This window comes from Physeter macrocephalus, chromosome 18 (assembly GCF_002837175.3).
Source record: "Physeter macrocephalus isolate SW-GA chromosome 18, ASM283717v5, whole genome shotgun sequence".
NCBI lineage: Eukaryota > Metazoa > Chordata > Mammalia > Artiodactyla > Physeteridae > Physeter > Physeter macrocephalus.
Window position 1 is genome coordinate 69297169 of NC_041231.1, and position 17539 is coordinate 69314707.

At 44.7% G+C, this 17539-nt stretch overlaps 2 protein-coding genes across 7 annotated transcripts in view; both read right to left on the reverse strand.

Annotated features, from left to right (window-relative positions):
• The window catches only part of SMIM29 (small integral membrane protein 29), an 18605-nt gene extending 16015 nt beyond the window's left edge, over positions 1 to 2590 (reverse strand). For both annotated transcript variants that reach the window (XM_055079627.1, XM_055079626.1), the window contains exon 1: positions 1929 to 2590. The gene's annotated coding sequence lies outside the window, so the exon portion shown is untranslated. The remainder of the gene's footprint in view (positions 1 to 1928) is intronic.
• A 4948-nt stretch (positions 2591 to 7538) lies between these two features.
• NUDT3 (nudix hydrolase 3) overlaps positions 7539 to 17539 on the reverse strand; it is a 129083-nt gene continuing 119082 nt past the window's right edge. For 4 of the 5 annotated variants that reach the window (XM_007120644.2, XM_028478575.2, XM_028478574.2 and 1 more), the window contains one exon: positions 14037 to 15814. In XM_007120644.2, coding sequence (XP_007120706.1) covers positions 15636 to 15814 — 179 coding nt within the window. In that variant the 3' untranslated portion in view covers positions 14037 to 15635. Of the gene's footprint in view, positions 8934 to 14036; positions 15815 to 17539 lie in introns of those variants that run through there. The other variant, XM_028478573.1, reaches the window with a different exon arrangement.

Sequence of the window (17539 nt, forward strand, 5' to 3'; positions counted from 1 at the left end):
AGATGTGGGGATATATGTATATGTATAGCTGATTCACTTTGTTATACAGCAGAAACTAACACACCATTGTAAAGCAATTATACTCCAATAAAGATGTTAAAAAAAAAAGATAAAATAAAGACATCTTCAAACATTCAAAAAACAAACAAAAATACACTATTAGGAAATCAAGCATGGGAGGTACATATTGATAGAAACTTGCATTAAATGACACTTTCATGATAAAAAAAAGAATGAAGATAAAGACATCTTCAAACATTCAACAAACAAAGATACACTATTAGGAAATCAAGCATGGGAGGTATATATTGATAGAAACTTGCATTAAATGACATTTTCATGATAAAAAAAAAAAAAAGAATCCATGCTCCCAGTGCAGGGAACATGGTTTCGATCCCTGGTTGGGGATCTAAGATCCCACACGCCACACGGTGTGGCCAAAAACAAAAGAAAACCAAAAACCAAAACCAAAACCCCAAACACAGCAAACTAAGAATAGGATAGCCTTTTTAGGAAATGGTACTGGAACAACTTGTTATCTATATGCAAAAATTATCACCTTGAATCCATACCTTGCAATATATACAAATTCTAATGTATGATTCTATTATATGAAACTCTAGAAAATACAGACTAAACTACAGTGACAGAAAGCAGATTAGTGTTTACTTGAAGAAGGATGTGTGAGGGTCAGGTGAGAGCGGTCTCAAATAGGCACAAAGGAACTTTTGCGGGTGAGGGATAGGTCTATTACCTTGGTTATGATAGTTTCATTTGGACACATATGTCAAGATGTATTAAACTGTACACTTTAAATGTGTGCAGCTTATGTTAATTGTAGCTCAATACAGTTTTTTAAAATTAATTTATTTATTTTTGGTTGAATTGGGTCTTCATTGCTGCATGCGGGCTTTCTCTAGTTGCGGTGAGCGGGGGGCTGCTCTTCGTTGCAGCGTGCAGGCTTCTCGTTGCAGTGGCTTCTCTTGTTGCGGAGCACAGGCTCTAGGCACGCGGGCTTCAGTAGCTGTGGCACATGGGCTCAGCAGTTGTGGCTCCCGGACTCTAGAGCACAGGCTCAGCAGTTGTGGCGCACGGGCTTAGTTGCTCTGTGGTATGTGGGATCTTCCTGGACCAGGGCTCAAACCCGTGTCCCCTGCATTGGCAGGCAGATGCTTAACCACTGCACCACCAGGGAAGCCCCTCAATACAGTTTTTAAAAATATGATATTTTTATTTATTTTATAAATGAGTTAATGGAGTTAATGACAGGTGAGTCAATGGGCCAATGCCCAGGGATTGGGAAGGGGGAGACATACAAAGAAAAAGGAACCAAGACTGTAGCAGAATCTTGTTGGCCACCATCACATTGCCCAGGCTCAACCTTGCCAGGCTGGCCCAAAGTGCCCTGACCCCACTACTGGCTATTCTTGTGGCTTCAACTAAGTCACTCAACACCTTGGAACCTGAGTCCCTGACTCAAAAATGTAACTAATAATGCCCATCTCATAAATAAGATTATTGTTGATTGAAAGAAATTACATTTATGGGGGATTCCCTGGAGATCCAGTGGTTAGGACTCCGTGCGTTCACTGCCAAGGGCTGGGTTCAATCCCTGGTCGGGGAACTAAGATCCTGCAAGCTGCGCGTGGCGTGGCCAAAAAAAAAAAAAAAAATTTATGGGCTTAAGCATTAGGTAAATAATAACATGCTCCATAAACGTAAGGGATTACAAAACAATCTGATTGTTTTTGATTGCAAAAACAAATTACTGCCAAGAGTTGGAAAATATACAAAATCACAAAGAAGAAAAATTACTCATAATCCCACTTTCAGAGGGTATTTTCTTCCTGGCTCTTTCTTACATTGGCTCACTTATTTTTGTGCAGTTACCTGGTTTTCCGCATGCATCCCATTTCCCACCTCCATACCTTTACTTCCTCTGTTCTTCCGCACCTTCCAGAAGGCCATTGGCCTCTTTCCGGAGGGCAGAGCAGAGGGCTGCTCCAGAAGGAGTGGAAAACGAGCTTCTGAGACACTGCCTAGTGGAGCCGGCCCTCACCCCATTCCGGGATAAAGATCAGTGGGGTTGAGGCGGAGAGGGACCCCACAGTTCCCGCACCTGCCATTGTGACATCACTGGCAGCCTGAGGAGTGTAGGTTTGGGGCTCCCTCCACTTCGGGGTCCCTACTGGCCAGCCCCTGACAGCACCAGAGGCCTGACTTCAAGGTATTTGCTTCCCCGCAGCTTTCCTTCACCTTCTAAATCTTACCCACACCCAAACTACTTTCCCCTGTCCTTTAGTCTCCTCCAGGCTCCACCTCCATCGACAGTGAGCTGGGGATCAAATTACCTGCCTCTCAGGGTAGATGTGAAGGTCAGTGTCCTGGCCCTGAGCCCTTAGCCTTGTACAGGCAGTAAGTGTTCAAGGAATTGTCTGAACTGATGGGAGAGTACTTGGTAAACTGGAAAGCACAGTCAAATATTAGCTGTTATAATCGGTCCACTCAGTTTCCTCAGATCAAGTTCCCTCCAAGTAAAACAAATTCCCCTCGACTCCACCCCCCAAACTGCAAATCCCCATAACCACCCCTCCCTTCTCCAGTCTCAATCCTAACTTGGCTTTCCTTGCCTGTCTCAGACACAGGCTGTGCTGAAAGTGACCAGCCTTCCATTTAGCTCCTGCCCTCCACCTGGGAAAGTTCACAGGATCCTGGGCTGAGAGATAAGGGGAGTAGCAGGAACTGGGGGTTTCCTCCCCTCTTTCCCTCTAACTCCCAAGTTCAAGGCAAGAAGAAGCAGCTGGGGAAGGGGTCTCAGAGGACAGGCTTCAATAGGGTGTTTGTTCTGATTTGTTGGTGGGCACCACACTGGTTGAATATGACCCTTAACTACCCCCACCTCCACCTGTTCCAAACTTCTCTCTCCCCATCCCTGAGGGTAGTTCTACATTTGCTTCCAGGTCTGGGGGAAAGGGAAGGGTGTGTGTGTGTGTGTGTGTGTGTGTGTGTGTGTGTGTGTTGTTGTTGTTGTTGAGAGAACAGAATGACACTAGGCAGACATTCTTTGTGCTGTGGACATCCCCAAATGCCATGGCTCTTTGCTTCCTCCAACCTGCATTTCCTAGGTACCTGCTCTGAACCACTCAGCTGGATGCAAAGAACAGAGATATTCTCCCTGCCTTCAGAATGGGGGCATGCACAGGAGTCACTCAGCTCCTCTTAGGGGAGAGGATCTTGGACATCTTTCCCAAAGAATAGCACAGCACATGTGAATTGTGAAGCAGTGCAATGGTACATGGTACCTTTGAAGAACTGCAAAATGTTCTATGAGGCCAGGGGAAAAGAAGGGCAAGGTGGGTGGCAAGAAATGAGTCTGCAGAGGTGGGCAGGGGCCAAATCACAAAAGATATTGGGTACTACTCTAGGGTATTAGAACTTTACTCTGAAAGCTGTGGGTAGGAGGAGAACCAGAAGTGTAGCCAGGACACTGGTGGCGGGGAGGGGTGCAGGTGGCAGGGAGGAGTCAGTGAAGTCAGGGAGAAGATAAGTGGCCTTTGGATTTGTCAGTGTGCCAGTCACTAGCCATTGATGGGCGGCACTGGAGGCCCACTAGAGGGGACGCATAAACCCATAGTGACCCCACAGGACCCCATATGGTTTTCTCTGGGCAGGCTCAGCTCTTGCATAGGAGGGGTGAATTCAGGATTGGGATTCTGTAGGGGGGCTGCAGGGGGAGGAGATGGGGACAAGAAATACCAAGTAAATAATGGTGAGTGAGTGAGTGATGAAGTGATGGACGTGGGTTTAGACTTGGCACCGGCTTAGATAGAGTTTGGTGGCCAAGAATGGGATAACCATTAAAAAATATACTTTCATGTCCACAGAGCCAGAAGAGCTGGCTATTTACAGCATGGCCAGAGATATGTATTCTTTGCTCAGGGTTCCAAACTCGAATACTGGTGAAAAGTCCCTTCTCACTGTGCCTATTTTCCAATCTGTAAAATGAGAGGATTAGATGATCCCTAAAATCCTTCCAGGCCTACCACGTAATGATTCACCACTGTTCCCTTATTTTTATCCTCTTCACACCTACTTAAGTGTCATGGCTACCCATACACTCTCAATACGTATTCGTGGAGTTCCAGATGATCTCTTCACAGACACCTGGCAGTGTGCTGGCACATCATCAGTGCCCAACCTGTTGGCTGAGTGATGGTGATTACATGAGGAAGTCTCTCCCTCTGCCTCCTCAGCAACCCTTCATGTCAGGTGTTTGGGGACCAGATGCAAATTCATTCACCACCTCCCTGACTTCAGTTTCTGCTTGCTCTGGTCCATCTTAACACTCTAAAGTGACCAGGAGAGAGTACTACTAAGTGGGTGAGAAGGCAGGTTCTGGAGTCAGACCCCTTGCGTTTGACTACAGTTCTTCCATTTATTACCTGTGTGACCTTGGATGTATTACTTAACTTCTGTATTTTCTTCTAAAAGCTTTATGACTCATTTTATACATTTGCGAATTTATTTTCATTGTATGGTGTGAGGTAGGGATCTAAATTTATTTTTTTCCATTTGTCTAGTCAATTGTTCCAACACCATTTACTGAAGGACCAATCCTTTCCCCACTTGGGTGCATGTCTCCTCTGGCTCTTACCATATTCCCACATATGCATAGGTCTGTTTCTTGGTCCCCTGTTCTATTCAGTTTCCTAATTCACTTCTCTATCTAGCTATTCCCATTTATCACATTGCTTCAGTTACTTTATCTTTAAAGTCTTGATACTGATAGAACACAGGACTTCCCTGTGTAGTCCTGTGTTTTTCCTTGTAGTTTTTCAAAACCGTCTTAGACATCCTTGGCACTCTACCTTGTAATTTTTAGAATTAGTTTCTCCAATTCTTTTAAAAAGTAGTTTGCTTCCCTAGGCTGCCATTTCCTTTACCATCACGAAGGTGATGACCAAAGGTCCTATGTGTCACAAGGATGGCAAAGATGAAATTGTAAAGCAGTGAACACACCACCTGGCATAAAGGCCTGGAACAACAAGCCAGGAGCACTCAGTAGCGAGTAGTATCATCTTCCCTAAGTGCCCCACTCGATGTAGTCACTGCTGTTTTAAAACCTTTGTTGGCTTCCCAGTCATGCAGAGTAAAGTTTAAACAGCCAGCCAAGCCACCTGACCCCAGCTGACCTTTCCCGTGGCACCTCCTGGCTCTCCCTCCCTCCTCCCTCCCCATCACGGCTATCACATTCCAGCCCCCGCAAACTCGCTGTTACCCGAGCACAGCGCCCTTGCACATGCTGTCCCCTTGGTCGAGAATTCCTTCACCCTTCATGAATCCTCTCAGATGGTGGCTCCACTGGGATGGAGTTAGTCACTCTCTGCCTTCTTTTTATTGCATTTGTCACTTTGCATTGTGATTGTGTCTGTTGTGACTTGTCTTATTTAGTGAACTCAGCACGGTCCTTGGCATTTCCCAAACAGGTATTCACTCACAGCCACTATTTAATGATCACACACCAACTCTGGCATCACATACACTCCTTCACTTATTTAACGCTCACGACGACCCCACAAAGTAGACTTCTCCCCCAATGAATAGGAAGGAACACAGACGGTAACTTGCCCAAGATCACAGAGCTTGTCAACGGCTGAGCGGAGACCTGAACCCTGGTCTAAATCCAACGCTCACACCTTCTATTAGAGCAGGCAGCCTGCCCTATCCTCCCTCCCTTTTCTGAATCCCTTACTCATCCCACCCTTCCATGGTCCCCCTGCCCAAGCTCTCTCCATCGGCCCCTCTCACCCCACCCCCAATGGCTTACCTACCCAGGCTGTCGTATCTTCCACTGCATGCCATCTGTCACCCAAGCAGGTGCCTCTGTGAGGACTGCATGTCCTGGGTTGAGCACATTGCTGGAATTCAGGCCATAGAACATGGAGCCTCACGGCTGCATCGCAGATGCTGAGATGTTAGCTGGGTGTCACAAGACCAAGGAGATAAAAGAAACCTTTCACACCTCAAATGTGTCTGAAACCACAAAGCAAACAAGTCCATGGTTTATAACAACAGGGTTTCTTCAGCACGGTTATCAGGTCTCCAGAGAGGATGGGAGCCAGCCTGACTGGGGTTTGGGCAGGAATTCTGCCAACTCCATCTGGTTTGAGTTGGTCAAAGCTGCCACCTCAGAATAACAGAGGGCGTAGGAAGTGCAATGCATGTCACAGCACTGTCCCCGGTGCTGGTTTCAGCAATGTCAGAGTGGCATTCGTGTTCGTTGGGCTGATTTCCTCTGGTCACTCATGCTCAAAGTTTTGGGGCCTTTTAAGATTTCTCTCCCACTCGCCCTCCCTCCTGCCACAAGTCCTGAAGACTATTAAGAGACTGGGCTGCAGCAAGGTAATCCCAATATTTGCATTTACCCTGAGAATGAAGAACAATCAACATGTAGTGAATGTGATGGGGATGGGTCACCTTTAGAATGGCCCATCATGATCTGATGTGGGCGAGTGGAGAGTTTCCGGAACCCCAGATCCCAATTAGAGGTGGCCATTTGGTGGTTTCCTGCATGTATCACTTGCATTGGCGTTCATAAACTCACAGCCTCATTATACATGCTAAATCTGGCAAAAGAATCCTTTGATAGAGGAAGGGATGGTGATCATCATGGGATAAAGCAGGCCTGCAGAATCAGAACTTTAGGAGGAAAGGGTGCTCTGACCAGTTGATTGAGAATTTGCCCTGGGGCTGAATGAAGTGGTGATGCCACCAGAGTCCCAGAGAGGCCAGGGACCCTCAGTGGATGAACGTTGTTTATCTGATTGTGATACACTCTTTATTCTTGCTTCTCCAGCCCCCTCTCCATCCCCAGGTCCACTCCTTGAGTCTGTAAGGCCTGGCATCACAAGTTTCCAGGTGTCTCCTTTCCAACCTCTCCTGCCTCCTCTTCAAACATGGCTGATTCTACATGACTGCCCTGCTCAAGAGCACTTCACATGTATGCAGCCAAACTCCTTGGCCTGGCTTTTGGGGCTTTCCCTAAATTGGCCTCATCATGCTTTATTTTTCAGCCCATAATGCTTGTCATCTGTCTTCAGCCAGAGGGGCACAGCTCACTTCATGTTGCTCTCCCCCGGCGATGCCCTGCCTGTTCTCTGCCTGCAAGTCCTACCAGCATGCATCTTCAAAACGCAGCTCCAGCCCTTCCTGACTCCACCATGCCCAACTTCTGCTTCCACACAGGAGAGCACCCCTTGTTGTACTCCCTTGTTGTCCTGGATGTGGCTCACCTCTGTCTCCTCACGCCCCTCTGGGCTCCTAGTGAAGCACTGGGTGTCTGCCGGGGGCTCCCTGGCACTGACTCTCACTACCTGCCCGGGCTTCACTTCATTCCTTACTTGAATTCCCTGAACAGCAAATCTTCCATGCAGCCACCTCTGACCTCTGGGGCAACTCTCAAGAGTCCAGCAGAGAGTGGTGGTAAAATCAAAAGAAGACTGATGAGAAGGACTCGAGGAAAACTTTTAGAAAGAAACCAGACACTAAGCAGGGGTGTGTGTGAAATACTGGTTTTTATTGGTTGGCACAATATTACAACCTACAGTTCCAATGCGCTTCCCTCCCACACAGTTCAAGTGGAAAGAAACTGATTAACACATAGAAAGGAATAGCACACTCACAGGTTTAAGCATTTGTTTTTACAAAAAGGAGTCGGATATAGGGGTGGTGGGATTTTAGGGATAGTACCAGAGCTCCAGCTAGACTATGGGGGAGGGCTTTGCTGTCCTCTGTTGCCGGCACACGAGGGGATGCTTTAGTAAGGGGATGGTTACACACGGCTGGCTGGCTATTAAAGGGGGGAAAGGGGGACTTGCGTATGCTGTGCACCTGTCTCAGACCCAAACCTGGACTTTCTTTTCAGCCCTCCTCCAGAACCCACCTGCCCCCACGGGAAAGAGAGGTATGAGGGAAGCCTAAGAACAGCCTCCTAAAGAAAGGGATGCAGGAAAACTCAGTTTCCTTCCACCTCCTTTGGACCCATTCTGCTCCCCTCAGCTCCTAAGAGCACTGAGAGACTGGGGAAGAAGCCAGGCCTGGGCAGGTGGCTCCAAGTGGGCAGGGAGGAAAACTTGCTTTTCCATAAAATACCAAGCAAGGTTGTTTTGCAAACGAAAAAATGGAAAACAAGACCATGCACCCCTGGGTCAGGAGATCCTACGTCTTGGAGCACATTTGGATAGGGGTGAGGGCGACATTATTCCAAACCCCAGTTGTGAAAGGTCCCAAGAGGTTAAGGGACCATAACCAACCCCTCCTCCCACACAAGCACCTTTCCTTGGATTCCCTGGGGTTTTGTTGAGCCCAATCTGGGGTTATTCTGCTACCCTCTCCAAGGATGAGTACTCAGCCCATTGGCCACGCCACTTTCTACCCTTTCTACAAATATACAGCACACTGCCTAAACAGGTGATCCATTCTCACTCTGCAGAATGGTCACCAAGGAACCAGGTGACCTATGGGTGGAAAGGCTAAGTTGTTTGCTTTTCTGGGTGGTCCTGATGGAAGGGGACAGCAGTAGAGTTCTGGTGGAATCAGAATAGTCTGGTTTGAGTCTGTGTGATCCCCAGGGGACTGGTCCCTGGGTACATGGGCCCCTGGCTCTCTGTCTCAGTTCTGGAGACTTGGTCATTTAGGCCTCATCTAAAACATGAGGGGAAAGGGACAAAGACTCTGTCCTTCAGAAAAAGTTAAACTCAGTACACCTTGGCTACTTTACCTCCATCCAAAGGGTTCCCTGGAAACACCTGTTGAACTTGGCCAAAGGGAGACTGCACCTGCGCGATACACTTGGCGAAGACAGGGTTCGGAAGCACCTCTAGTTCATCTGCTTCAGAACTGGAATGGTCCCAGGGAGTTTAACCCTTCTGGTGCTGATGGTAGATGAGTGCAGTGGAGGTGAGCAGAGTTAGGAAACCCCTCAAATACTCCTTATGCTGTTTGGAGATCATACCCTGTAGCTCAGCAAATAGAGCTGGGGCCTCACTGCTTCTTCCTTAGAGCCCATCCCCTACCAAGGTGATTGGGTAGGATGGGAAAAAGGTCCTTGAAATAAAGACTGCCCTCTTTATACAAAATCAAGTATAAAGGTGCTACTAATGGGCTTCCACGTCCTCCCTCTAAAACACTTGGGTAGGCCAGAGATACCTGCTTTACTTTTACAACATCCTCAAATGCTCCTACTTCCTTAAACACATGGTATACACTGGTAGTTATCTTTAAGATAGGTGCACTAACTGACATTTTATTTACTTTAACCACCAACTTTTTCTTCAATTATGTATCAGTTTGAATGTTTTCAGACCATGAGACAATAAAAACAGAACTGACATTTATAAAACTGCACCCCACACTGTGTCTCTTTTATAATAGAGTGGACCAACTGTTTTTCTAACTACAAAATGCAACACTATGCAACTGCTGGGCCCTGGACTCCCTCGTGAATCTGTGCCCTGAGCAGCACATCTACGTCCATGAACCGGTGAGTGAAAGGGTGAGGTTCTCAGAGGCGGAACAAAACACCTGAAGCAAACTGGATTTTGGAGGAGAGAATCCCTTTGGATTCTGAGCAAAAAATGCTCTCAGTCACGTGGGAGGAGGCAAAAGGGCAGGTTTGTGTCTGCGCACCGTGGCTTAGGTGCCTGCCGCTCCCTCCGAATCCTTCGTGTCCTCGGGAGGAGCACAAGCCGCCTGCTGGCTGAGCAAAGGCCCTTGAAGTCCTCCCCTCCCCCCAGTGCTTTGGAAGCTCTCCAAGACCTAACTTAAACCTGCCCCTGTGGAGGCCTTACATGGAGCAGGCCTATCTGTTCTGGTTGTGGGTGTCTCCATAATCAGCCTCTATCTTCCCTGGCATAAGTCATATCTATTATGTTAAGACCAAGCCTTAACACTGAAATGCTGGGACATTTCATTCCAATGGGACAGTAATGAGGTGGAAGAGGCTACATGGGTCTATTGCTTTAGGTTAACATTTTCAATTCAGCACAAAAGTGTTCAGAAAGCCAGGCTCATATCAGTATTACTTCCTGTAGGGACTTACAGTCAACCTCACTGGAGAAATGACTTCCTGAAGGTGAGCCACTCCACCCCGCTGTACAGACAAGGAGTCCAGTCTCAAGGCCCAGCATCGGGAATGGGTATCTTGCTTTCTTCCTGAGAAGTTCCAAAGATTTAAGATTTTGATCTTAATGCCTGATTGGGGCCTCAAGCCCAGAAGAGTGATTTTACTGTATTGTTGAAATGTTCCCTGAAAGGCGCATCCGATGGATAACGTCCACAGATGGTGAGCAATTTAGTAGGTAATTGTTCCAGAACCAGAATTTATGTTCCCCAACTCAAATATTAATAGAATCTTCACATCTGGCCTGGCTGCAGTGGGGATGGAAGGACAGGTAGCACATCAAAATGGTGATGAACCTGGAAAATGACAAGGCTGCTGCTTTTGTATCTTTTAAAGCCTATCTCCAGGGGGTTCAATGCCTTTTAATGCCTTTTTTTGCTGTTCTAGTGGCCCCTGTTTGGGGTTAAGAAGTGGGAATGTAAACTGAAAGAAACCTATTTAATTAAACAACCTAATTGCTGGAGGAACAGAAGCAATGACTAGCCACCTTCTAGATATTAATCTTGCTTTTTCAGCCAAAAGCACTTCCTTCTTCCGCAGAGGCCCTCCTGCTGTGCTCAATTCTGAGTTAAGGAGGCTTTCCTTTGTGCTCCCCTTGCCAGGTGGACAGTCTCATTTTCTAGGACAAGCTCAGGCTCACAGATCATCACTATCAACACAGATTTAGGGGAGAGACATGCCCTTTTCACTTCAAAAGCTTCATGTAGCAGACACACAAAATCAAATCACATGACTTCCAGCCTCAGCTCAAGGAGTCTGTTAGAATCAACACCAAAAGGGATTCTTTATTTCTCTGTTTATTTATTAACTTTTAAGGGGATTAGGAGGACAAACTATCGGATTACTCTGAAGGTGAGAGATATCATTTTTTTAATGTCCTGATTAGGCTTTACCCATCCCTGAAAGGTTATCAAGCTAATGCAAAAACATTGTCGAAGTGTGAAGCTGCCTTTTCAGAGACAGGAGTGGAAGGCTCCTGGCTTCCAAAGGAGAGTCTGCCTAAAAGCAGGTTCCCAGGGCCTGTGATGACCTCAAGTCAACCTGATGTAGTATATTCTATAGATTGCAGTATTTAGCAATTCACAATTTACTTGAAAATCTCAAATGTCTTACTGCTTTAGGTGACATGTCAGGTGACGTGGAATATACACAGCTCTTCTGGATGGTGTGGTCTCTGTTGCAAGCTCACCCCAGAGTGCAGAGGCTGACTCTGGGGTGCTTTCCCACCTACCCCAAGTGAAGGGGCGGTGCCCTGATGGAGCAAGGCTGACGCCACTAAGGTCGACAGCTGCAGAGCCTTGGGGAACTAGGTTCCATCCCAGCAGTGCTCAGAAGAAATGACTGCCACCCCAACTGGGCAGTATAAACTGCACAGCCTCAGGTCTGACTTCTTTTAGAGTCTTCAAGAATAAGAACTCAAAGAGCCATCTGCATTATTTAATCACCATTAAACAATCTCCTCTCCCTAGAAATGCTTGAGTTGACTATCCTGCATGTCTCCTATTTTTTGTAAAGATGTGGATGTGAAATGCAGGTGGGACCAGGATGGAGCTATATTATCAACTCTCATTTCTCTTTAAGCAAAAATTCATCCCACTGTGGAGATTTCTCCAGGTATTTCTTCTAATGCTAAATCCACTCTCAACTAGGATGGGCTTAGAGAACACTTCAGAAATATTAAAAATCATACAGTTGTGGCAAAAATCACATTGTGGTTATTAAATCCTTTTTGTAAATGAAAAAAAAATATGGCTCAGGCTAAGCTGTTTAAAAAAAAAGATCAGGTGGGGAGATCAACGAAGGTATTAACACAGCACTAGATGGAAATGACAAATATGTTAAGTACAAGGTGTGAAACGCACATCCATGTCCGTCAGAAGACCGATTACTCCCCTCTGTTGAAGAGGTTTAGAAGAAGCCCCCAATGAGCACTGTATGGGGAGAAGAGAAAGGGGAAGGAGAAGGAGGAAGCATGGTTCTATGGGGAACTTCTTCCTCCTAGAATTCTAAAAACAAAAGGTGACTTTTTTTTTCTTCTAAGCAAGTCTAAGAGACTTTACATGGGCTGACTCCTAACACTGAAACAGAAAATATTTCTCTGCCATGAAGGAACTTGACTATGTAGCAACAGTGTACAAAAAACTGCAAACACTCTCAGAGGGCAGTGACCCACTCTGCTCCCCAGAGGCTGCGGGAAGCAAGGCCTCCAGCGCCTCACTTTCCACAGCACTGGCAACGCAATGCAGAGGGCGGAAATCCTGCGGTGAAGCCACCTTCTAGGCCTTGCTCAGCCTTAGCGGGGTGATACTCCCACACTCTCTGATCCCTCCAGATGGCCTCAGCTCAGACTCAGCAGTGAGGGAAGCCTCACCTCACAGGGCAGATGGGGCAGCAGACACTTGTAAAAATAAAACAGTCAATTCAGTAACTTTTCCATCCTGTTATGTTTACCATGAGAAAAATCAAGACTCCTCTTTCATGGGCTGCACTGTTCTGAGAGGCAACCAGAAAACCTAACGTGGCTGACTCCTGGTAGTCCTCCTTCTCTCTCTCTCTCTCGCTCTCTCTCTCTCTCACACACACACACACACACACACACACACACTCACACACAGTCCTGGTCCAAAAAAATGGCATGATCTCACTGTTGTTTCCCCAAGGGCTGCAATTTATAAACCAAAAACAAATTTTAATTTAAAAAAAGCCATTGCTATCTTTCTCCATCCTGAGTATGGTGGACTCTGACGGGCACTCTGGTAATAACCAGAATCTAAGATGTGCCCGTTCACTGTGAGAAAGAGACTTTATATCTGCCCTGAACACAGGAACCTGTTTCTGCCAAGCCTGAATAAGGCGAGTACTTGCAGAATTAATGGCAAATCAGTGTTGTCGAAATATTCTGCAAGTAGGGTAAACTTTGAGCTTTCCTCTGTTTTTCCTTGCTTTCTTTGGGGGAGATAGAAAGGTTACTGCAACCATGCGTCTAAGTAATGTATCACAAAAGGGCTGTGACTACACGTCAGGAGATAGCCATGGTGTTTATGGTGCCAGGGAGGGAAAAACACCAACCCCTGCTCACCAGAATCCCAGTGCAAGAGATAACTGCACCAGTTTCAACAATTCTGGTGTTGGACAAAGCCTCCTTTTGTCAGTTAAGGAAGCATCAGCACAACCTCGCCAGTTAACTGCATTAATGGGATCCATTCATGTCAATGACAAATACTTCTTGGAACAGTTCACTTTCCTGACCCAAAGACGCCAACAACAATCCAAACAGGACTTTGTAGGGTAGTGTATTATTATACCAGCCCAGTGAAAACATCTTCAGATCACTAAAAACAGCAAAAATTACTATTAACAATGCAGTTCCTATTTCAAGAGTACTAATCGTTTTCCTGCAAAGCTCTTTCAATCTATATCATAAAGGTAGATTTCAAAGATTGTGTTTTGGGGACTCCATTTAGTACTGAGCTGAACTTATTTTATTGTCCCCTTTATTTATTTGCACAGAACCTCAGAATGCTCTAAATCAGGTAATAAGCAGCAGTGTGTTCGTTTTTAAGTAGGACACATGAACAGTGAGTTGGCATTTAGACTCAAATCCCATGGTGCTTTCTATCCACTGGGACCCTTACTTAGGGAGAGGATTCCTTTCCCAGAGGTAGAGTGGTATCCTAAGGAAACTGCCGGCACTGCTTTTTGGCTCCGTGTTTTAAGACTGGGAGAGAATATGCAAACCGAGAATAGATAGCAAAAATTTAAGTTCATCAACTGATGTCCCCTAAAACACTGAACATTAAATGACACAGGCCTACCAGATACTACATTTCTTTTAGTGGGAGGGAAGAGCAAAAGCTTTTCAAAGTTTGAGTATTTATTAGAGTTTTTAAATAAAGAGAACTACGATTTTAATTTCACATCTTGGCTATGTTTTGACAAAGGAGGTGCCACTAAGAGTATAGCAACAAACTCCTGTCCCAAGCCAGGGATGGATCAGTGCCCCCCACCCCCAGCCCTGGTCTCAAGACCCTTTTCTGCGTACTTCTCGACTAAACAACACAATTGGCAAATGAAGCCAGCATCAAACCTGTACCAAAAACCAACAAGACAGTTTGCAGGGAGCCAATGCATTATGTTGCTGTTCTAATAAATGATTAAGCATTCTCCCATACCACTTCTCAGCGGACGATGGACCTTTCACATCCCAGTGGGAGACATATGTAATATTTCTGAGCATGCTCCATGGTGCAATTACAAGTGCTATAACATTACAAAGACAAGCAAACATCTGAATTTTCCTCCTGTGTACTTTTCAGGAACGTAACATGGTTACCCAGAATGGGGACAGGACTGTACAGCTGCACTTGCCAAGTATAGTTGGATGCTTCAGAGCACAAGGACAATATCCAGTTCAGCACGGTGTAAGGCATGGATGCACAGGGAGAGAGGCCTTTGTCGGCGATAAGTAGCATTATGGAAAAAACTCCAAACCAGCAGGATAGAAACAGTGCTCGACGCTCCAGTTTTTTAGATAGTAATCCCAAGAATCCAGTTCAAATCCCTATTGTCAACATGTAGGGAGGAATTCAATTTCTAGCATTGTTTCTCCAGATCTGAGCTGAGGCCATTTGCTCCTGGCTTGGTAATAAAAAAGAAAATAGGTTTCTTCCTGTTTCTTTCTTGGCATGGAAACACAGTTTCGAGAAGAGAAGGCCATGAGTCCTGGGAGCACTATGAAGGTAGCTAAACTCTTCCCATACCTTACATAACTACAGTTGATGACTGGGGAAAAGAGAGAGGACAGGGAACTTTACCTAGCCACTAGCATCAGAAACAAAAAAGTAAATTAATTGTGAGGCTCTCCACTTCAGAAACACCCTGAATTTAAAAAACAAAACTTTGAAAAATTAAACAGTTAAATCCCTCTTCTACGAGTCATTTATTTACATATTATATGCCCAGTATATAATGTGTAGATAAATGTATCCTGCAGTGAAAGTGACCAACCTACTGGACTTAACAGCACATTACAGAACAAATTCTTGAAAGATTTCATCTCATATTGGTATCTGTTAATTAAAAAAAAAAATTAAAAAAAAAAAAATCTGGCCAGGGCTGGGATGAAACAAACAGGAACACTTCAGAATCCAAGGCAGAGGGAAGGCTGTTTGCCTCTTTAGAGAATTGTAGGGGTGTGAAAAGGGAGAGACAGATCATGCACAAAAGTACTGACAAATTACACCCCCACCCCCCACCCCCTCAATAAAAAGAGAAGAAAAAACCCCATCACTTAACACCAAACAGCAACACTATCAATAAACCCTTTCTCTGCTGCCCATCATGCCTTATTTGAAAGAGGAGGCCTGTGAGGAGAGGTGAAAGAGCAAGGGTGAGAGGGAAGACCTGCACTTCAGTCTAGTTTCCAATTTCCATTTCTCTTACAGGAAATCTTCAGTCATCTGATGCCTGGCATCGAGCTCTGAGCAGAAACTGAGTAAGTGGTGGCCACGAGCGGGGTGCCATTGTTGGCTGAGTAGCCTTGCCTCAACGTTTCAAAATACGATGCTTGCACCGGTTTGTGATACTGCAGCACTTTTATGGCATCTTCTATTTTAAACCATTCCCGCTTCCTTCCTGTCGAGGCAGAGAGAAAAAGAAATTAGTACAAAAGGAAAGCAGCAGGCTTCTGACCCTAAAACTTTTGAGAAAATGTAGAAAAAAACATGGAAGCAATGGTTATCAATGTTTTTCTTTTCTTTTTTAAATTGAAGTATAACTGACCTACAACACTATGTTAGTTCCAGGCGTGCAACATAGTGATTTTATATTTCTACACATTACAAAATGACCACGATGGTTATCAACATTTAAAAAATATGTAAATCTAGCTTTCCTTATTTTCTTTTCTTACAAGGGTGATGCAAGCACACTTTATATGCTTCAAATATTACACAAATGCCTAATGCAGAAAACAGGTAAGAAATTAGAAAACTGAAGAGCCGAAAGTAATTGTGTGAAACCTGCCCTCTAAAGAGAACCACTGCTAGTGGTTTCCTCTTGAGCTCCTGGGCCTCTGGGCCTTCCTCGGCTTGTACATAAGTGCCTGAAGCCCACCAGCAGCCCCATCTCCTGCAAAAATAGACATGAGCATCAGCTTCCAGAATTACCAGGATGGCTGACTTGTAATCAGTTATTTATTTTAAAATTTTTGTATAAGAGTGATATATCTACAAAAAAGAAAATATTTTCTCAAAAAGAGGAAAATATAATCTCAACACAATCATTATTAACTTTTCAGTGTATTTAAATTTTTTTTTCAAATGCATGTTTTAAAATCGTCCATTATTTTTTCTCTTACAAAAATAACAAAAGATCATTGGTTAAAATTGGGAAAACAGAAGAAAGCATAAATAAGATAATTACCTGTAATCTTATAAACCAGAAGTAACTACTCTTAATACCTTAGTGCATTTGCTTTTCTTTCATCTTATTTGAAAAAGACACAGTTATTTGAGCAACTATAATTGGGATCATGCTTTAAGGTGCTCGGAATCCTCAGAGGCCCTGATGGAGTGCTGTTGTTAGGAACATGGACACTGAAGCTAATATGCTGTGCTCCAATCACATCAATGGCTCTAATGAGCTGCACAGCTTTGGGCAAGTTACTGAACCTCTCTGTGCTCCACTTTCCTCATCTATAAAATAGAGATAATAAATGGTGCCTATCTCATAAGTCTGTTGTGAGAGCTAATATGTAAAGCATTTGAACAATACCTGGGACAGAGTACATGCTGTAAGAGTTTGCTTTACTATTACTGTTGTTGTTGTTGTTATTGCTTCTTTTCCACTTCACATTGTTTCTTAAGCATTCTTCTCTGTTATAAAAGTATGACACTTAATGGCTGCATTACATCATAATATCTAGCATGGATGTAATGTCATTCACTTAACCATTTCCCTATCATTGGACATCAACAGTCTGCAATTTTAGTTATTATAAATAATGCTACACTTTAAAAAAAAATCTGAACACTATAGGGCTTGTGATACTGTCAAACAGCTTTCCAGAAGGATGTACCGATCCCCAATCCTGCTTTTGTGTGTTGGAATGTCAGTCTTACCACACTCATGACAGCACTGTTAGCTTTTGTCATTGCCAATTCTTTAGGTGAAAACCAGTACCTCATCTTTGTTTTCACTTCAAATTCATATTTTAATGTAGTTCTAATTAGTGTATATACAATTCTATGCCCTGTTTTCAGTCACCAACACGATCTCATAAGCACTTTCCCGTGGTGTAGAGCTTTCATAAGTATGTGTTTAACAGCTGCCTAACGTTCCATCAGACGAATGGACCTT